Here is a 22,875-nt window from a genome sequence, read left to right as displayed (position 1 = left end):
TATGCTGTGGCTCTATTCTGTCATCAGTTCACATGGGTCAAGGACTATCTAATATCATCAATGAACCTGTAAGGAATAACAGAAAAGGAAGGACAATACTGCAACCCCCACAGAGAGGCCCAAATAACAGGAGCCAAATGCCTTCCTAACCCATCTATTCTATTTCAGCAAAATTCAAGTGCAATTCAACCAATGCATGCAGTGACAGTTTATTATATAAGGTATAAGAAGTTGGTGCTACCAAGAAGAACAAAAACATAACTGAGACAGGATACCTGCCTTCAAAGACTTTACGTCTAGCTGAGAGGCAACCACAGGTGTAAGCAATTACAGTAAAAACAGGATGTGGTCAGTGGATACCAGAATTACAATATACCAATGAAACACATGGGGTAGACTTTTTTGAGCAGCTATTAAGGGAAAACTCCAGGAAGGAGATCTTGAATTGTACCCTCAGTGTAAATGGACTTCCTCTCACTGAATGGGAAGGAATGGGAAGAATGGGAAGAGGACTTTTTATTTCTAGCAGTGGTGGGGTTAAGTTATTCAAACCAACTTCCCATTGAAAACAACTAAAAAACCTTGATAAAATATTGTTTTAAAAAACTCTTAAAAACATCAAAGAACTGATGGGACAGTAGAGAATTCCAGCCCAAAACTGAAGGCAAACACATAATCAAGGACAAAGGTTGAAAGTGCCCTTGCTTCAAGAATATTTTGCCTATTCTGGGAAGTATCCAGAAATGAACTTTCATTTTGACAACCCATTTGGGTTCAGATGGTTACACACATCAGAGAGGGGCTGACTGTAGGAAGAAAGAACAAGTTACTGCAATAGAAGACATGATAGCTGGAACTGAATCTAATACCTACCTGTGTAAAGGAGGCCCAGTCTGTTACACTAGAATGAGGGTCTGAGTTGGGTGTGGGCAGGATATGTTCCCAAACTTACCGGCCCCTCTCCTTCTTTCTTACAATACAGCAACCCGGTGGGGTTTGGGTGGGGGGTGGGGGGAATTTCTCTTCCACAAACTACAAGCAGAATTTGCTGTGCAACCTTGCTTTCCCATTCCTGCAATCCGTAGGTAATAGCACTAATTTCCCAACATAGCACTAATTTTGCTAACTGAACATTTACGGAGGAGAAGCAGTTTTCGGAGGTGTGGTCCAAAAACAATGTGAAAATTTAGTCACAACTACCCTTGAAAATCTTTAAATTTTCCATTATGTACAGTATTTTCAGTTTCATAAATGTAACTCTACATAGCAATTTGTGTGTGTGTGTGTGTGTGTGTATATATACATATATATATAACATATACAGTAATGAATGCTTGAAAGCACACATCAAAAATACAATTCTACCATTTTTAACTTTTTTTACATTGAACAACAATAATTAAGTTTGTGTATCATTATGCTACATTTTAATATGGCTCTAATTGCATCTTGGGCATAATTTCTAGTGAGGATGATGAATAAGGCATCACATGTAAGACTGGCTAAATGCTCTTACACTCATTATTTCATTTAATCTTCATAAAAATAAGAAAACAAGAAAATATTTTGATTTTTACAAGTAAGGAAACCGAGGCACAGGGAGGTTAAATCAATCCTGGATTAGACAGATCATTAACAACAGATGTGAGGTTCAAAGACATCACAAAAAGATACAAAGCCAGGACTCTCCTTTATTTTATTTATTTATGTGACACACACATGGGGGGCGGGGAAGAGGGGCAGAGGGAGAGAGAGAGAATCTTAAGCAGGCTCCATGCTCAGTATGCAGCTTGACATAGGACTTGATCCCACAACCCTGAGATCATGACTTGAACCAAAATCAAGAATCAGACACTCAACCAACTAAGCCACCCAGGTGCCCCAACAAATCCAGGGATCTTAATCCCTGTGCTATACATAGGCCTCCCTGTGAAACTACATTTTAGAACTTATATGCTGTATATATCATACCATTTATTATACTAGATACTAATATTTAAACATGTGTCTTCCTCTTAACAATAAACTCTGTTATATCCACAGCATCTAGAATAATGCCTAGAAATACAGTAGGTGCTCACCCTAACAAATGTTGAGTGAATGGATGAATGAATGACTGAAGACAAATCCAGACTGTTTCAATCTTCATTAACAGGACTGAATCCACACATTTAACTAATCTGAATAGCATTATTCTAAAATGAAATATTTTGGATTACCTTTGAGAGTGTAAGAATTATATTTTATATTTTTAAATATTTTGAGATAGCTAAAAGGTAATGGTTAGTTGAAGTTGCTTCAAGGAAAGATGGTCTTTTCCCACACACTGCACCAAGGGTAATGCTCAATTTATAGTCAATATATCAGTCTAACAGAAGGAGAAAGGGTTTTATATTCCATTACTGAGTTTAAGAATCTATTTTATCTTTAATTAGTACATAGCATGGGCAAAACAGCATTAATTTTATTTGTGACATAGAAAATAATTTAAGCATACATTTATATAATACAAAGAATAAATTCATTTGAAAATAAAGGAAAAATTAGTCAAAACACAAATAACCTTAACAAGTAAAAGGGGATTAATGAGCTAAAATCCACGATTTACTTTAAGACAAATTGTAAAGGTGCTTCATTTACAAATACCTGTGGCAAAATGATAGTTGCTATTTTTAAATCACATAAACCCCAATGCAACTCACTTCTACCATACCCCAAATGTGCTAACTAGACTTCTTATATTTTCTCATATTTTTATTGAAAGCATATTATGTAATATGCTATATAAGGTTTACCTGTTAGGAGTAGGAAAAGGGATAAGTTCATCTCTCTTTAAAAATCATAATAATTGGGGCGCCTGGGTGGCTCAGTCGGTTAAGCGTCCGACTTCGGCTCAGGTAACCATCTCGCGGTCCGTGGGTTCGAGCCCCGCGTCGGGCTCTGTGCTGACAGCTCAGAGCCTGGAGCCTGTTTCAGATTCTGTGTCTCCCTCTCTCTCTGACCCTCCTCCTGTTCATGCTCTGTCTCTCTCTGTCTCAAAAATAAATAAACGTTAAAAAAAAAAATTAAAAAAAATCATAATAATTAATTTGGTTAATTAAAGTCCAAATAAAACATCAAGAAATTTTTAGCGTTTAAAACAATGACTAAAGAAATCTATAGTGAGAGTGAAAGCAGATCCATGGTTGCTTAGGGAAGAAGGGGGAGCATAAATGAACTTTCTAGTATGATGGAAATGTTTTGTATCTTGATATGATAGTGGTTATACAGGAATACTCAATCAGAACTCATTACTAACATAGATGCATTTCACTGTATACAAATTATACTTCAATATGTTTTAAATGCCTAGAAGAAATATATCCTAAAAAACACAATAAAGTTCTAGCTATTTTATATAGGTAAAAGAAATAGTGGAGCAACACTCTAGTGAATTTCAACACTTTAACAAAAGTGTGATACTCATTCCTTTGGGAAGCACTGGGCAAAATGTCTTTCAGGGGTTTTGGCATAACTGAAAATAAGATACACCAAATCATAAGGAAATTCTAAACGTAAATGTATTTTAAAACGAAACAGTGCCTTAACCATTTCAATTTTTCTTTACTTCTATTACTCCTATTTTTGTTATTACTTTTATTGCTCCTTCTCATCTTCAGTCATTATTTCTTGTGCTTTTTTCCCTTTTTTGGCTGCTGCATCTTTGTCATTTATTGGCTTACAAAGGGCACTGTCAACTCATGGAAATGCATCTTCTGATTGTGGAACTTTGGGGGACGGTATTACCTTTTTGTTATCACCTTACACAAGTTTTGAAAATGATTTTTGGTCTATAAATTCATCATATTATTTGATTTTGAGTACTTAGTGTGTATCTTTGTTCTACATTTCTGTAATCAATAATTTCATTTCTCGGGGCACCTGGGTGCCGCAGTCAGTTGAGCATCCAACTCTTGAGTGTCTGACTCTTGATTTCAGTTCAGGTCATAATCCCATCCTAGGGTCATGGGATTGAGCCCCACTTGGTGTGGAGCCTGCTTAAGATTCTCTCTCTTTCCCTTTGCCCCTTTCCCCTGCTTGTGTGCTCTCTCTCTCTAAAAAGAAAAAAAAAATTAAAGGTAATACCATCCCCCAAAGTTCTACAATCAGAAGAAAGACACATTTCCATGAGTTGACAATGCCCTTTGTAAGCCAATAAATGACAAAGATGCATGGGAGAAAAAATAGCAAAAGGAGAGAGAAGAGACAAAAATAAAACAAGACGAAAGGCAGCAACCAGAAAAAAAGAAAAAGAAATACTGACTAAAAATGAAAAGAAGCATTAGGATTAATGAGAAACAAAGAGAAGTAGTAATAGAGAACAGACACAGCTAAAAAGGGAGAAAGAGGGAAATTTCAATGGTAGGGAGATACTCAATATAGGAATAAAACAGCCCTATATACCTCAACCATCACAGTAAAGGAGTTAACAAAACAGCAAAAACATGATGAATTTAGCCAACCATCAACCTAATCAAGCTAACTGCCTTTGAGATGTTTTTCTTTTTAATTTAGAAAAACAGTTTTTCCATATAGGACAATACTGTATGATGGGTAAAAGTATCTCCAGAGCTGAAAAGTAACTCTGTGCTAAATCTTTTATTTTATGCACTTGTTAAAATTAATTTATTCTGAAATATGATAGTCTCCTACCTTCTAAAAAACTGCATGTAAAACATGCACAATTTTATTTATTCATGACAAAACACTACAGTGCTCAATACTATTGCCAAACTGTAAAAATATATATTAGACCTATGACAGAAGTCTTGCTACCATTTACAAACGGAGGAATTCTAAAATTAACTTCAACGTCAAAGCACAAAACTTCAAGCACTAAATGCAAAGCACAAATATGGATGCTTCCTGAGAACCTTGCATCTCAGTTTTCTTAATGGTTTTCATAGTTAAAGAAAAACATCCTAAGTACTGCTCCACCTGAATGTGACTCCTGGATCTGTGGTACAGACTAGGGATTCCCAAACTTTAATTATTCTTATATCATTTTCAAAATTTATACTATAGTCTCATATTATTAAAACTCTCATTTACTTGTTTTGATAACTGTAAATTATCTCATTCATTATTTGGCTTCACCCTAACACCAAGTATTTGCTGTTATGTACATGTATATATAAAATATTTCATAGTAAAAATACAACTGTTCATATAGAAACTGTTCACCTGTGTACCCTGCAAAATTATTTTTGCATATGACCAATAATGTGTACCACACTTAAAGAAATCATACTAAAATACCACACTTTAGGTATTTATGATTTACATAAGAAGAGGTCTCACTGAAAAGATCAAAACCGATATTTACAACTATATTATAACCAAATAGGATTTTTGGAGCCAATATGATTAAATGATTATTGTACCTTTTCGAAAAAGCAGTTTTAGCATTTCAAAATAAGCCATCTCAAAAAAAAAAAAAAATAAGCCATGTCATTAGAAGGATGGACATTTAATCCATTATAAGGGATTTTCTACCTCACACTTTGAAAGATTCGTTTCCTTTTTCACTGAGGAATTATTTACATACAATAAGATTTACCATTTCAAGTGTAGCTAGGTAAACTTTAATAATTATACATTGTCAAGTAACAACCACCAAAATTGAGATACAGTTCCATCACCTTAAGGTTTCCTTACACCCCTCTGTAGTCACTAACCTCAGATCCAGGCAGCTATTTAAAGATTTGTATTTTTGATCCTACCTGTCTCTATAGTAGCACTGAATTCAAAGAAAATCTTGGTCACGTGTGTTATCTTCTAGCAAGAAAAGCTAAATCTTAGGCTTTAGTGTAGATTAAGGTCAAAAAACAGAGGGACAATTCCCAAAATGAGGAAGAACTCTTTTCGAAACACCATCAGTGAACAATGATTGAATAAAAACTGAAGCTGACAAAAAAAAAAAAAAAAGGCCAATGTGGTACAGTGTTTTCACGGTCTGGAAATACTATTTGAGAGAATGCTGATAGTTATAAGAGGGTGAAAATAACAATGCAGAAGTCTATTCTGAGAGAAAGTTGCTTTCACCTGACTGACTAATCAGTTCTGCAAATATGTAGCTATCTCTAGATATACATTCTTCATCCTTACTTTAACAGATAACCTGACATCTGACATTTTACCTATGTCCCCAACCATCTATATCTACATTTTCCAACACAAAAAATCATGACAACCCTTAAGCCAATAAAAAAGATTAAAGTGTTATTTTCACTACTGACAAAAAAACCAGTAAAGCATCAACCTTCTGATGAATTATTATACACAACTAAAAAATAATAACTGAGCATTAACTGAAGGCCAAACACTGCTTTAGATGCTTATATATATAACTCATTTAAATCGTTATTAACTACCCTACGGGACAGATAGTTACTAAATGCCTAGAGTAGGGCTGGCATATAGTGGGTATTCAATAAATACTTGTGATGAGTAAATAATGATTCACAAATATTTTGAAAATAAGGAAACAGGACCCAAGGTTATGGAGCTGGCTCCGAGTCACAGAACTAATATATGGCACACTCAGAATTCAAGCCCTGGGTGCCTGGGTGGCTCAGTTGGTTGAGCATCCAACTTCAGCTCAGGTCATGATCTCACAGCCTGTGAGTTTGAGTCCCATGTAGGGCTCTGTGCTGACAACTAACTCTGAGCCTGGAACCTGCTTAGGGTTCTGTCTCCCTCTCTCTCTGCACCTCCCCCACTCACTCTCTCTCTCTCTCAAAAGTAAATAAACATTAAAAAAAAAAAATCCAAGCCCAGAAAGTTACCTCCAGAGCCCACATTTTTTGTAAAATATTTTATTTATTTTTGAGAGACAGAACATGAGATGGGGAGGGTAGGAGAGAGAAGGAGGGGGACACAGAATCCAAAGCAGGCTCCAGGCTCTGAGCTGTCAGCACAGAGTCTGGCATGGGGCTCGAACTCACGAGCCATGAGATCATGACCTGAGCCAAAGTCAGACGCTCAACTGACTGAGCTGAGCCACCCAGGTGGCCCCAGTGCCCACATTTTTAACACATTGCTATACTGCACCTTTAATGTAAATGCTACCTTTTCTCTAAAGATATAATCTATTACTGTAGCATATAAGCAGTAGAAAGGTTCTTAAAAATACACTGAAAAGGTAAGTCCTTCCTTTTTCATTTAACCAGTTTTTAAAGTATATATAGAGTGTGTCATAATATCTTGCCACTAACCAATGTGTTACTTAATTTCTGAGCCTCGGTTTCTTGTCTAAATGTGAGGGATAATAATGGTATGTCGCGTCACAGAGTAAAATGAGGAAATGCATGTACGGTGATAAGAATGCCTGATACATCGCTTCTCGGCCTTTTGGCTAAGATCAAGTGAAGAATGCCTGATACATAGTGCTATGGTTAGCTAAAATCATTCCTTAAATGTTTACTTAAAGTGTCTTATTCCTACTACTTTTATCACGGAAAAGAACAGTTCATAATACCGTCTCCATGAGATACCTAAGTTAAACATCTTGCATCTTACGTGACACCCAGATGACAGCTAAACAGTTAACCACAATAGCAAAAATTACAATGTTCATTACAAGTCATATCTTTCTGCTTTTTACTTATAACACCCCCAGATTTTTCACAAAATTTCTTTTAATGCTAAAGTACCTTTCCTATAATCAGGATCACTTTGCTTTGCAATGTATTCAAAGACCTATTTCAAGAATTGTCCTTAGCTCTCTTCTTTTTGATTGTGGTAATTTTCCTCCGACTACACCACAGGTACTTCCTACCTTCTTTTTCAAGATGCTAAAATGTATTACATAACTAGCCTAACAATAATCTATATATAACCACTTGTAATCAAAAGAGAACCTCGGAATGACCACATAAGTATTAAGTGGCATTTTACACCCTTCCAATATTAAGAATAAGAGCCTCCCCTGCATATTTTTGCCTCAAATTACATGGATTTTCTTTAAGATTATGGAATGTATTGTAAAAGCAGCATATAATTTTCCAACACAATAATTCTTTTCCAATTGAAAGGTATCCTGTAATATTATCAACATCAATGTGAAAAGACCCCAATTTTCAATTTGACAAAGCTTTTGGGGGGAAGCTTTATCTTTAGTAAACAGCAATTTTCACATGCATAACTGCAAAAACTATGGGAATATAACTAATCATTTTTGGCTCTACACCATTTCAAAGCAATGGATTATTAATTCAACTTATATTAGTAGAAAACTAAAACATTTTTAAAATTAAATAAAATTGTTCATAAGGAGAAAACAAGGCAATATAGTTTTATTAATTAGTAAAGTCCCTATTAATAAAATGCTGTTGGGAAGAACTGATTCAATTACATTTTAGGCAACAGACTTAAATTATAGTAAATTATTAGGCAACAGACTTAATGGTATGTGAAACAAGTGCTTCTCAGGCTAATTCCTCACTTTACATTTATATGTAACTATTTATATTTATTAAAGCATTCTAATAACTTAGTAAGAATTTTTTTCATAATCAGGACCTTGAATAAGCACATCTACAAAAATTAAAATAAGGAAGCAGTACTTACTAAATCAACATGCACTGTAAACTTACCAGCCTACGATTTAGCAATATTTTATCCCAACAACTAATTATGTAGGAGTGTTAAATTCAAAGTCTTCTGAACTTGGAAAAGTACACGTAATAAATGTGCCTTTTTACAAAATTAGATTCAGAATGGTATTTGTCAAATGTAATTTTATTCTCCCAATTGTTTTGTGACATTGTTGAAAAACAGACTGAGGAAAAAAGGTAATTCAAATTGTAAAGAATATAAACTTTGAAGTCTGTTTTCTCAACTCTATTAGAAACTCTCATCTTATACAAAAAGAACAAGTTTCACTCTCTATATAATCTAGATCCCTTCAAAATTAAGAGTAGTAATTATGTCTGACCTGTATAATCTTTCATTGTACATGAGTGGGGTGTTCCATGGGTATCTAGAACACTGAAAATTATGCCTTTAAACAACTATAAATCCTTTCGGATGGCAATTATGAGAGATGTGATATAATGAGAGAGTCTAGAGGCAGAAAAGACGTTATCATGCCTAGACTTTACCCCATGTTAATTGTGTGTTTCAGACAAACCACTTAACTGTAACTAAGTCTTGATTTTTCTCAACTGCAAACACAGGGATAATATTACCTACCATACAGGACAGCTGAGAGGGTAAAACCAGATAAGACATGAAAGTATTTGTAAACTGTGAAGTATAATCTATAAAGGACTATACACATGCTACCAATTATATACTTATTACTACATACTTCCTTGTCTTCTTGAACAGAATACACTAAATATTGAACCCATGGCCATAATTACAAGTTATTGTGCTAAGCTGTAATACAGGGACCAAAGTCACCATAACCCAGGCTAAAGGAGGCCAAGGTGGTAGGCTGACTGTTTTGGTGTTCTTTTATAGCTTCGGATGCCTTTTATACAGTTAGTTGTTGGCTGAGACTTTCACGGCTAACAGGGTACCTAGCTACCTATGGGGAGCTTTTCCAGAGTAATGTCAGTTAAAAAAAATCCTCTCTCCTATAATTTGCTGTTCCACCTTCTTTCTCACCTTCTCTCAATGGACAACTGTCTTCTTCACAAAGAAAAAAGAAGTCACCAAATAAGAACTCATTGACTTCCAGCAGCCAAACGGACAAAGGAATCTGCTCTTGGATCCACCTTCTCATCCTTCTGTCCTGTAACAATGGAGACAGGTTCCTCCTTCTCTTACCTAAAGCTAATCCTTCTACTTATGGTTCAGACATCCCCTTCTGCTTTCTGTCAATTATTGTCTCTCTCCCATAACTTCAACCCCAAGCCTTCTCTTGGCTACTTCCCATAAAATTTAAACATGCTCAAGTCTCTTCTGTCTTCTAAAAGGATACACAGGAATGAACATTTTATCACGCTCCAGCTATCCTCCTTCTCCTTACCTGCCGGCTACAGCTCTCCTGACCTAGAGAAATAATACTAAATGCACTTCTACTTGGGAAGGTATGCACATGGAAGGCAGACACAGTGGGATTAGGGGAGGCAGGGATTAAAACTAAAACAATTTTGAAATAATGAGTTAAGAGTTAATAGGCTGGGGTAGGGGAGGAGGCACAGTGGATCAGGGAGAGAGAGCAGCAAATGCAAAGGCACATAGCTGAGGAAGGGTGATTTGGTTCCTAAAGGGAAATGAAAATAGTTCAGGGTTTCCACTAATGACAAATTTATACATACATTTATCCTTACTCCCTCCCAAAACCCCATTAAAATACCAGCAAAAAAACCAGTAATTTTTTTAAAAGGCAAAAGCATAAATGCATAAGAACAAACATAATAGGAAAGAAGAGAAAAAGCAGATGAGACACCAAAATCTAAGAAGATAGAAAATTGATCCACACATGGTAACCAATTCCATCTACCTGAGAAAACTGAAACCTAAGCCTGAAGCAAGAAACAATTGAGAGGTGAGCTCATTCATGCAGACGACCTGAAGAACTAAAGGCATTAAGTACTTTTGAGAGTGGGGTTGAGGAGCAGGACTGACAAAAGGAAGATTGGTTGAGACTTCAGAAGATGTAATCAGACCTCCAGCTCTCCTCCTCATCAAAAAGCCAGGTATCTCCTCTCTCCTACCACAGCAGAAAACCAGAGGTTTAATGTATGGAGATAGATCAAAGAAGGTTCTGGATTTGGAAATATCAGGTTGAGGGGTAGAACGCAAAGTTGCACTGAAAACAAAAACAGAAAGACAAAACAAAACAAAGAAAGAAAAGTTGGCCCATGGAGCTATATGAGCCCATGTTCCCATCTTCCCAGGAGGAGATCTGAAAATTCCCCTCTCGGAAGTTGATTCAGCTAGTGTACATTTGGAGTCATCCAACAAAATAATTAACTCTACTTTATGAAATCCCCCCAGTTATGAATAGGAACCCCCAGATAAGCTTGGAACATGTCACTAATTTTTAAAAATTTTTTATCGCTTTATTTGTATTTTATTTTGTTCATTTATTTTTCAGCGTAAGTGTATTCTTTAATTTCCATCCTCTATTTCTCCCATCTCTCCACCCACCTTCCGTCTGGTAACCATCAGTTTGTTCTCTATAGTTAAGAGTCTGTTTCTCATTTATCTTTGCTCATTTGTTTTGTTTCTTAAAATCCACAAATGAGTGAGATCATATGGTATTTGACTTTCTCTGACTTACTTTGCTTAGCATTATACTCTCTAGCTCCATCCATGTTGTTCTAAATGGCAAGATTTCACTTCTTTTATGGCTGAATACTATTCCACTGTGTATATATACCACATCATCTTTATCCATTCTTCAATCAACAGACATTTGGGCTGCTTCCATTGTTTAGTTATTTCAAATAATGCTGCAATAAACATAGGGTGCATATATTCCTTTGAATTAGTGTTTCTGTATTCTTTGGGTAAATGCCCAGTACTGTGACTACTGGATCACAGAGTAGTTCTATTTTTAATTTTTTGAGGAGCCTCTCTACTGTTTTCCACAGTAGATGCACCAGTTTGTACTCCCATCAACAGTGCAGGAGGGTTCCTTTTACTCCACATCCTTGCCAATAACTGCTGTTTCTTATGTTTTTGATTTCAGCCATTCTGGTAAGTGTGAGGTGATATCTCATTGCAGTTTTGATTTGCATTTCCCTGATGATGTGTGATGCTGAACATCTTTTCATGTGTCTATTGGCCATCTGGATGTCTTCTTTGGAGAAATGTCTGTTCATGTCTTCTGCCCACTTTAAAAATTTTTTTTTAATGTTTATTTATTTTTGAGAGAGACAGAGACAGAATGCAAGTGGGTTGGGGCAGAGAGAGAGAGGGAGGCACAGAATCTGAAGCAGGCTCCAGGGCTCCGAGCTGTCAGCACAGAGCCTGACGTGGGGCTCGAACTCACGAACTGTGAGATCATGACCTGAGGCGAAGTCTGACGCTCAACCTACTGAGCCACCCAGGAGCCCATTCTGCTCACTTTTTAATTGGATTGTTTTTTGGATATTGAGTTGCATCAATTCTTTACATATTTTGGATACTAACCCTTTATCAGATATATCATTTGCAAATATCTTCTCCCATTGGTAGGTTGCCTTTTAGTTTTGCTGATTATTTCCTTCACTGTGCAGAAGCTTTTTATTTTGATGTAGTCCCAATAGTTTATCTTTGCTTTTATTTCCCTTCCCTTAGGAGACATATCTAGAAAAATGCTGCTATAGCTGATGTCAGAGCAATTACTGCCTGTGCTCTCTTCATGGATCTTTATGGTTTCAGGTCTCACATTTAGGTCTTTAATCTATTTTGAGTTTATTTTTATGTATGGTGAAAGAAAGTGGTCCAGTTTCATACTTTTTACGTGGCTGTCCAGTTTCCCCAACAACATTTGTTGGAGAGACTCCTTTTCCCATTGTATATTCATTCATCCTTTATTGAAGATTAATTGGCCATATAAATTGTAGGTTTATGTCTGGGGTTTTTGTTCTCTTCCATTGATCTCTGTCTATTTTTATGCCAGTACCATAGACTGTTTTAATTATGACTGCTTTGTAATATAACTTGAAATCTGGAATTGTGATACCTCCAGTTTTGTTTTTCTTTTTCAAGTTTGCTTTGGCTATTTGAGGTCTTTTGTGGTTCCATACAAATTTTAGGAATGTTTGTTCTAGTTCTGAGAAAAAAATGCTGTTGGTATTTTGATAGGGATTGCATTAAATGTGTAGATTGCTTTGGATAGTATAGACATTTTAACAATATTTATTCTTCCAGCCTGTCAACATGGAATGTGTTTCCCTATCTTTGCATTGTCTTGAATTTTCTTCATCATAAAAGCCCTCTGCAATGTAGATCTAGAGGGAACATACCTCAACATAATAAAGGCCTTACATGAAAAACCCACAACCAGCATCATGCTTAATGGTGAAAAACTGAGAGCTTTCCCCCTAAGGCCAGGAAAAAAAAGATGTCTGGTCTCACCACTTTTATACAATATAGTACTGGAAGTCCTAGCCACAGCAATTAGACAACATAAAGAGACAAAAGGCATCCAAATTGGTAAGGAAGAAGTAAAACTCTATTTGCAGATGACATGATACTATATGTAGAAAACCCTAAAGACTCCACCAAAAACTACTAGAATTGGTAAATAAATTCAGTAAAGTCACAGGATACAAAACCAACATATAGAAATCTATTCTATTCCTATATACTAATAATGAAGCAGTGGAGTGGAACATTTCATTCTTAAAGATGAAAAGATGACCAATGATCACCAAATATAGGAAAAAAGAACCTCTATAACAAAAGGAAGAGAAAAACCAAAAGGAACTCAAAGAGGGGCACCTGGGTGGTTCAGTCGGTTGAGCGTCTGACTCTTGATCTCAGGGTAGGGAGTTCAAGCCCCATGTTGGGCTCCATGCTGGGCATTAAGTCTACTTAAAAAAAAAAAAAAAAAAAAAAGGGGGCGCCTGGGTGGCTCAGTCGGTTGAGCGTCCGACTTCAGCTCAGGTCATGATCTCACGGTCCATGAGTTCGAGGCCTGCCTAGGGCTCTGTGCTGACAGGTCAGAGCCTGAAACCTACTTGGGATTCTGTCTCCATCTTCTCTCTGCCCCTCCCTGGCTCATGCTCTGTCTCTCTCTCTCCCTCTCAAAAATAAACAAAAACAAATGTATAAATAAAAAAAAAATAAATAAATAGAACACAAAGAAAAAGAAAACTTAAAAAAAAAAAAAACTTTATTAACCTAAACAAAATATTTTATTCCTAAAACAATATCAGGAAGTCACACACACATCAAAAAGAAAATTCAGAAAGTAGGCAGAGTTGTTAGAAATAAAAATACAAAATTGAAGTCATCAATAGAGGAATTAAAATATAAAGATGATTACGTTCATACAATTCACTCATTGAACAAAATTTGAGTACCTACTACTTTCCAGAGATAATTTAGTAAGAGGTAAATTAGGAAAATATCATGTCCTAGAAGACAAATGAAAATATAACAAAGAAGAATATGTGATAAACTGTGTCAAATGCTGCTGTTATCTAAGCAGGGTTGACAATTTAAATTTATTACTTAACAAAGTGGTGTCTGCCTGGAAGAAGAGGTCTCATCTTTGGAATGCCCAGAAACAGTGTCTTACCCTCTTTCCAAGGCTTCTTCCATAGCTTACCATCAGTACCTAATAGACATACCTCTTCATCCCAAAGCAATTTACACATCCATACCAACTTTGTTCAGAATTCTTCAGCTCTATTTGGCTTAGGAAGAAACCAAGTTAGGAGAAAAAATTTTGGTTTTTCTTTAATTGAGTTTGGTCTGGAAAGTCCTCTCCTCCAAACTCCATCTCTCCACAAGGAGCCAATACAGCAAAGCTTATTGGGAGACAGTTGGGCCAATCATTCTTCCTTTTAAGTGTCTTTTTTTTTTTTTTCCCCCTTTGCTCACTTTGACCCTCCTTCTCCAGGACTTCAGTTCCTCACATTTGCAGGTACCATAACATAGTACAGTGGGCCCACATACACCTGTGCACCAGAATCACTGGTCCAGCTGGTTAAAGTTGTAGGCATCAGGGGATCAAAAGGCACAAAGAAACTTTTTAGCATTATGAAAATGTTCCATATCTTAACCGTGGTGATAATTTACACAGTTGTACATAACTACAAAAAACCTCTTCAAAATAAATTTAAATTTAAACGTTGACACCTCAAAAAACTGAAAAAGGCAGTTATTAATTATGCTAGGACAAAAGGCACAAACCACCTCTACTCTGGGAAAAGTAGGATAAATGGTCACCTTACTAATAAATCAAAATGAAGACTAAGTATTAACCATTGGTTATAGCAACATGGATATTGTGAAGTAATAGAAAAAAAAATATCCACATGTCTCTGCCTCCAGTTTCTGGCACAGAATTCCTAAAACCCTTGGAATCTCCTGGGTGACTGAAGTGTCTTTTTTTCTAATGGGGTGACTCTCGGTGGGCTCCTGGATGGGGGCTGATCACCAGAAAGTCTAAGCCATAATTGGAAGCTTGGAACTTTCAGGCCCATCCCTCATTCTCCAGAGAAGGGAGAGGAGATGGAAATGGAGTTAGTAATCAATCATGCCAACATGATGAAGCCTACATGAAATTCCCAACAGTACAGGGTTCAGAAAGTATCTGAGTCAGTGAACACATACATCTACATGCCAGGAGGGTAGCATACCCCAGCTTCACAGTGACAGAAGCTCCTGTACTCTGTATCTCTTCATCTGGCTATTCATCTGTATCCTTTACCATAACCTTTATTATATAATGAACTGGTAAATGTGATGATTTCCCTGAGTTCTGTGAGCCTTTCTAGCAAATTATCAAACTCAAGGAGGGGGTCAGGGAACCCTAATCTATAGCTGGTCGGTCAGAAGTACAGGTGACAACCTGGGACTTGTGACTGGCATCTCAAGTGGGGGCAGTGTTGTGGGAGTGAGCCCTTAACTTTGAGGGATCTGATGCTATCTCCAGGGAATGTCAGAATTGAAGTGAATTATAGGACATCCAACTGGTGTTGCAGAAAATTGCTTGATGTGTTGAAAATCCACACATCTGGTGACAGAAGAATTATGTGTGAGTAAAGGAAAACCACAGGAGGACTGTGTTTTTTCCCATTACAGATATCACTGGCAATCTTGATAAGAGCAGTTTCAGTGTAGTGGTGGGAGCAAAGCCTCACTGGAGTAGGTTTACAAGAGTTGGGAAGAGGAAAATTGGAGAAAGGAAATAGAGATAACATTTTGAAATGTTTTTTGCTACAAAGAATACAGAGGGGTGCCTGGATGGCTCAGTTGGTTAAACATCCGACTCTTGATTTCAGCTCAGGTCATGAACTCATGGTTTGTGAGATAGAGACCCACATCAGGCTCTGTGCTGATAATACAGACCCTGCTTCAAATTCTCTCTCCCTCTTCCTCTGCCATTCCCCCACCTCAAAATAAATAAATAAACATTTTTTTTTTTTTTTAAAGAAGAACAATAGAAGAGTTGGGGCAACAAGTGGCAGAAATGGGTTGAAAGAAAGGCTGGATTTTTTTTTTTTCCAAAGATGGGAAAATGATGGTACATTTTAATGCAGATAGGAATAATCCAGGAGAACAGGCCAGATATCCTACAAACTCATAGTTGTTTGTTTTGTTTTGTTTTCTTAAATAAGGAGCTGAGGACTCAAAGAAACCCAATGAATCCAAATTCAAAATGAAAAGGTCCTCCCCAGAAGAGAAGAAACCCATTACTGGCTTTATCTTTGGCACAGCAGCAGGAGCAGGAAGCCATCACAGATGTAGATAAGAAGAAAACAAATTAGGGGTGCCTGGGTGGCTCAGTCTGTTAAGCGTCCACCTCTTGGTTTCAGCTCAGGTCATGATCTCATGGTTCATGAATTCGAGCTCCACACTGGGCTGACAGCATGGAGCCTGCTTGGGATTTCTCTCTCCCTCTCTCTTTCCCCCTCCCCAATTCATGCTGTCTTTCTCAAAAAATAAATAAATAAATCAATAAACTTTAAAAAAAAAAGAAAAGAAAAGAAAAGAAAACAAACTTTTAACCATTTTTAAGGGCCTACTCCAGACTGGCATCACCTATGGATGGGCCCCAAATGTACAGAGACTGTACCTGCCCACCAATTCTATTCCATAGGCCTTTACCAAGTATTCACAAGAAAGAACAGAGATAGGACAGGACAGCCAAGAGTCATTCATCTATGAGGCACTGGTACAAGTGGCCTACTAAAGTTGGAGGACAGGACTGGAGAACTGAGAGAAAACCCTCCAAACCATGAGATCATGACCTGAACCGAAGTCAGACGCTTAACCAACTGAGCCACCCAGGCGCCCCAAGAATACACTTGATTTTTAAAAAAGACACTCAGAAAAGATAATTATACAAATGGCTAATAATAACATTTAAAAATGCTTACAATCATTAGTCATCAGAGAAATACAAAACAAAACCACAATGAGAGATCACTATAAACACAGAATTGGGTGGTGGTTCTCAATGGAATGGGGAGGTTGGCCATTTTGACCCCCAGGAGACATTTTTAGTTGTTACTGGCATCTAGAATGCTGCTCATCATCCTACACTGCACAGGGCAGCCCCACATAACAAAGAATTATCCTGCCCTAAATGTCAATGGCAGCAAAATTGAGAAACCCTCAATCGATGAAATGAAAGAGACAAATAGCATCAAATGTTGGTGAAGATCTAGAGCAACTGGAACTCTCTAATAGGATAAGAGAGGGTATGCAAAATGACTCACTCGTTTTGGTGTTTGACAAGTGCTAATATATGAAGAGCAAACGGCTTCTCATTGCCATATTAAAGGTCAACATGGACTAAAAGGCCTGCATGATCTAGACCCAGCCTACTTTTCCAGCCTCGACTCTCACTGAAATGAGGGAAAAGGATGATTCAGTATGAGGAAAAATTTTTCAATCAAGTCTGCTTGACTTTAATGAAAGAAATCTTGAAAATTCTGAGACAAAAGAAATCTTAGTATCATTTAGTCAGCTTACTACCTAAAGAAGGGATAGTAATACATTCCTGACAGTAAAATGGCTACTGTCTCTCACAATAAACACAAACAGTTTTGGCAAAATCTCAGATCTATTTGACAAAAACTATAGGAACAACTAATGCTACATAAGTAATGACGCTCTATCCCTTTTGTAAACTAAGTTAACTGGAGACCATCATAGAGTTACTGACATTGGCTTAAGAAACTTCACAATATAGCTTGAAAAAAATTAAAATAACAGTTAAGAAAGATACTATATACTTACAAATACAACTCATTTCACAAAAGAATTGAGTTGTGTGAAAAACAGTATATAAATGGGCACTATTCAATAAAAACACAATACAAACTATAAATGCAAGCCACATATGCAATATCAAAGCAAAAATCAGATTAAATTAATTTTATATTTTATTATACTATATGCAAATATATGCATACATTATGTACAAAATATGCAAAAAAGCCAATATACCCAAATTTTTATCACCTCAATATATAATCAACATAAAGTTTAGATTATTTTATATTCTCTTTTTTTTTTTATTTTTTTATTTAACGTTTATTTATTTTTGAGACAGAGAGAGACAAAGCATGAATGCGGGAGGGTCAGAGAGAGGGAGACACAGAATCTGAAACAGGCTCCAGGCTCTGAGGTGTCAGCACAGAGAACGACGCGGGGCTCGAACTCACAGACCGCGAGATCATGACCTGAGCCGAAGTAGGCCGCTTAACTGACCAAGCCTATATTCTCTTTTTGTACTAAGTCTTCAAAATCCGCTGTGTATTATACATTTATAGTAAATGTCATTTTGGACTAGCCACATTTCAAATGCTCAATAGACACATGTAGCTAGTGGCTACTAGATGCTAACATTGCTTATTCTAAACACTTTACATGGACTATTTCATTTAATCCTCTCTGAGGCACATACAGGGGGAAAGTAACTTGTCCCAAGTTCCCACAGTTAGTGGTAGAATCAGGATTCCAAATCAACCTGCATGACTCAGATTTCTTGCTCCAAACCATGTTTTCCCATTTCAAATTAAAAAAAAAAAAAAAAATTTTTTTTTTTTTTTTTTTTTTTTTTTTACAATATTACTGACACTTTCAACTAATCAAATTAATACCTTACTTCTCCTGCTTTGATATCATATATTTATTTTAGGGAAACCTAACTTTCCCATCACTTAAGAAAAAACTGTTTCCCCCCACCCCCATGATTTAAATCTGCAAGCAAAGACTTACCAGTAATATGAGTTTTTGATACTTTTGTTTTAGGTCTGACATACTTGCAGATGGGTCTGCCCCCAGAATGCTGTACCAATCCTTCTTTGGTATCTGCTCAAATGCCATCATCCACTGAACAAGAAGTGGGCCTTCTCGGATAGGCTTAATAAAAATATTGATGACGATTCATTAGTTTGCAGGATCGAAGAAATACGCAAGTACGTTTCTAAGTTCTTTAATATTTAGTTGAGTAAATCATGATTATAATACAATCCTCATGAAGCATATATTTTCACTTTCATTCAAAACGCCCCAAGAATCTCACGTGTAAGTATACAGACAAGGATGGAACATGTGTTACAGGTTTCATGATATACACTTATATCTTAAATCAATGAATATATAATAGCATTAAGAAAAAAGAATCCGAAAATGAACCCGAGCGGTGATGACCTCTAAGAAGGTATTTGTGCTAGTCTCATGGTAAAGGCGGCACACAAGAAGTCCTCAGTAAACACACTAGAGAAATTTAATAAATGTTAACAAATTTAAAAAATGTTGAAAGCAAAACAAAACAGCAAAGAATTAAAATGAATTTGGGAGCATTCCCTCTTAGCGTTTCCATTTCTTAGTGTTCACGTTTCTTCCACATTACCTCAATAGAGTAATATGGGAAAGGGCCGGTCAGCATGGGCGGCAGGTAGACAGCAAGAGTCCCTCGGTTTCTGGCGCTCACAAAGAACTGAAAGTGCTCACAGGAGGACACCCCAGCCCTCTAGACTACAGAACAGACCTCGCCGGGAGCCCCAGAAATCAGGCAACCTCTTCCCACAGCCGGTAACTTCAAGAGATGGGGGTGGGGAGCTCCTCAAAATTGAGACTTGGGAATCCACTGTATTCACTGCGGCTGTACCACCCAGCCTTAGGCGGATACCCTCCGCTGCCTTTACTCAGTATCAAACTTACCAAACTTCTTACAGTATTTCGTACCCACTCCTCGCCTGCAGCCTGCCAAAACCCGGAACCGGCTTCTCCTTCCGCCGGAAGTCATTGCTCTGACGTGACTACGTTTCTAGTCGAGCTCTTATGGCCGAGACACCAAGCAAGAGGCGCTCCGCCCTCCTGGACGCGGTCGCTATGGTAACCAGTCTCTGCTTCCAAGGAGTTTACCAGCAGTAAGTGTCGGGCTGTGAAAAGAGGTGTTTTCGCTTCTTTCTAACTCCCTTTTGTCCCAGGTCTGCGACTGTAGCGTTTCTCCTCTCCCCCAAGAGTACTTCACACCCGGGCTTCCTCCGCCTTCCCCAAAGCTCCCTCCGCTTACCCTGCCCAGCGCTGCTCCCAATCCTTTTGTGGTTGGTTATGGTTCTTCGGCAGGTGGCGGGTGGGGGTGGGGGTGGGGGGGTGAGGAATGGTGGAGTAGGGGGATGTGAAAGATGAGATCTAATTCCTCCCTTGTCGCTACACTTGCCTTAGAATGTTCTTATTCTAAAAAAAAAAAAGAATGTTCTTATTCTAAAATTAAGAGAAAACCTATGACGATTGAAGTTTTTCTTTTCAGTTTGAATAGTTTTTTTTTCTGGAAAAGGTTTTTTTTTTTAATTTGAGAGAGCGCGCGACGGAGATGGGGGAGAAGGACAGAGAGAGAGAGAGAGAGAGAGAGAGAGAGAGAGAGAATCTCAAGCAAACTCCATGGTCAGTCCCAGCCAGTGGAGGGGTCGGGGTGGGGGAATGGATCCCAGGACCCTAAGCCAAAATCAAGAGTCCAATGCTCAACTAACTCAGCCACCCAGGCCCCCACCCTGGAAAAGATTTTCAACCCAATTATTTCTTGTAGATCTTAGCAACTGGTAACTTTTAAAAATCCGTTCACATTTACTATCTCGCTTCACTTTCACTTCAACCCAGTGAGGCTAATAAGGCAGGTGTTAAAATCCCATTTTGTAGATGAGGAAACAAACCAAGCATCAAGGCAAAATAGCTAATTGTATAGCAGCAGAACAGGACACTCAGGAAGTCAGCATATTACCAGGGAAGCCAGGCTATCTTTCAAGGTTACAGAAAAAGCAGAATGAACCACTCCACTTTGAGGCAGTTGTTGGGCACTCCAAAAGGCTACTGTTAGGTTTTTTTGGTTAGTTTTTCCTTTCTTCATTCTGCTTTGCCTTCTGTTCTTCCCATTTATTATCTCTATACTGCTCACCTTACACTGACCTCTCTTCTTGCATTGTACCCAGAGGTGAAACTGCATGTTGTGTTTTGTCAACATGATTTAAATTTCACTTGGAGATGTTAAGTTGGTTCTGTTGTTGTTACTGCTTAAATTTGCTTTTCTTCTTCTTTTTTGTCTTTCTTCTACCAAATCTCAGTTGAAGAAGCAATCAAGATAAACCTAAGTACATTAAGTAAAATATTTTAATATGGCCAAATTATTTAATGATGGTATAAAGAATAATTGAATGACACAAGAAAGTGAGAAAATCCAGGGTGAAAAGTATAGACTGGGTTCTCCATAGGATTTTGTCATGTTTAAAATTAGAGACAGAACATTATGCCAAGTTAGAGGATTTGATTTTAGTCCTGGTTCCAACATACCTTCTGTGTGGCTCTAAGGAAATACCTTATATGAATGAACTGTGTTGTTCTGAATACCTTTCTTGACACACTGTTGAAATTTTAGCCCCCAAACACCCCCCTTTCCACTGCTTAGTGCTTCCTCATATAGATAGTTATGCTCAGATCCTCCAATTTTTACAGCAAGAGCACGTAACTTTGATTTATGATCCCCTAGGGTATTGTGTTGTCTCTTTTATTCCCTTTTTTTTAAGCCAAATTCTGAAAAGTCTGATCACGGTACCTCCATTTTCTCAAGTTACTCTTTTATATTTGTGTGTGTGTGTGTGTGTGTGTGTGCGCTCTGTGTGTGTATGTATGCATGTAGGTAGGTAGGTTTTAGATAGTAAGAAATATGCATTTTTCTCCTAGCAATTCCCAAGTCTTCTGTCATTTCATCTCGAATACTCTAGCTCACATCACTAAAGCACACTTTAGTTTGCAAGTTTTTCTTTCATCTCCATAAAGTCATTCCACTGAAATGATCAATAACTCATTGATGGCATCCAATATCTAGTCTCTATTTACATTTCCTTAGTTGTCTCAGAAATGACTTTTTATGGTTAGTTTGCTTGAGTCATGATCCAAACAAAATCTATACATTGTTTTCGATGTTCTGTCTCTTAAGTATCTTAGCTATAGCAGTCCCACTTCATTGCTATCTAGGTATTTTTTTCTTTTTCTGCCATTGGCTTGTTGAAAGCCAGATCAGTTGTCTTACAGTCTGAATTTATTATTACAGAATAAGCTTTTAAAACACTTTTTGCATGAATCCCTGCTCATTTTTCTTTATTTTAATTTTTCTAGAGCATTATTGCCCAATAGAAATATGATGTAAGCCACAGATGCAAGCCACATATATAATTTTAAACTTCCCAGTAGCCCCATTAGGAAAATAAAATGAGGTGAAATGATTTTTAATAATATATTTTATTTAACCTAATATATTTGGAGTATGATCATTTCAAAATGTAATCAACGTATTATTAATGGTATTTTACATTGCTTTTTCATGCTAAGTTTTCAAAAGCTGCTGTGTATCTTACCTGTATTGCTTATTCTCAGTTTGGACTTGCCACATCTCAGGTGCTAAATAGCTACATATAACTAGTGACTGCTGTTTTGAACAAGCCAGGTCTAGAGAATAAAGTCTTGGGGTGCCTGACTGGCTCAATCAATAGAGCATGTGACTCTTGATCTCAGGGTCGTTGAGTTTAAGCTCCACGTTGGGTGTAAAGCTTACTTTAAAAAATAAGTAAATAAATAAAATGGAAGATAAAGTCCTAACTCCTTAACCTGGTATTTACTTACCAGCCCAATATGATCCATAGTTTTCTAGCCTCATCACCTATTAACCTCCTACATGAAATGTTTAAACAATGGGATCTTTTCTTG

At 37.2% G+C, this 22,875-nt stretch overlaps 2 protein-coding genes across 5 annotated transcripts in view; one reads left to right on the top strand and one right to left on the bottom strand.

The window, feature by feature from the left end:
- DNAJC24 (DnaJ heat shock protein family (Hsp40) member C24) overlaps window positions 1-19,951 on the bottom strand; it is a 55,757-nt gene extending 35,806 nt beyond the window's left edge. For 2 of the 3 annotated variants that reach the window (XM_058688541.1, XM_058688543.1), the window contains exons 1-2: window positions 19,526-19,830; window positions 18,889-19,032 (exon numbers count right to left, since the gene is read on the bottom strand). In XM_058688541.1, the coding sequence (XP_058544524.1) occupies window positions 18,889-19,032; window positions 19,526-19,561 (180 nt within the window). In that variant the 5' untranslated portion in view covers window positions 19,562-19,830. The other variant, XM_058688542.1, reaches the window with a different exon arrangement.
- DCDC1 (doublecortin domain containing 1) overlaps window positions 19,939-22,875 on the top strand; it is a 484,783-nt gene continuing 481,846 nt past the window's right edge. The window contains exon 1 of one of the 2 annotated variants that reach the window (XM_058688531.1): window positions 19,939-20,045. The gene's annotated coding sequence lies outside the window, so the exon portion shown is untranslated. The remainder of the gene's footprint in view (window positions 20,046-22,875) is intronic. The other variant, XM_058688532.1, reaches the window with a different exon arrangement.

The sequence above is a fragment of the Neofelis nebulosa genome, chromosome 10 (genome assembly GCF_028018385.1).
Source record: "Neofelis nebulosa isolate mNeoNeb1 chromosome 10, mNeoNeb1.pri, whole genome shotgun sequence".
Classification (NCBI taxonomy): domain Eukaryota; kingdom Metazoa; phylum Chordata; class Mammalia; order Carnivora; family Felidae; genus Neofelis; species Neofelis nebulosa.
Note: the sequence above shows the minus strand (reverse complement) of the source record. Positions and strands in the feature narration are given on the sequence as shown.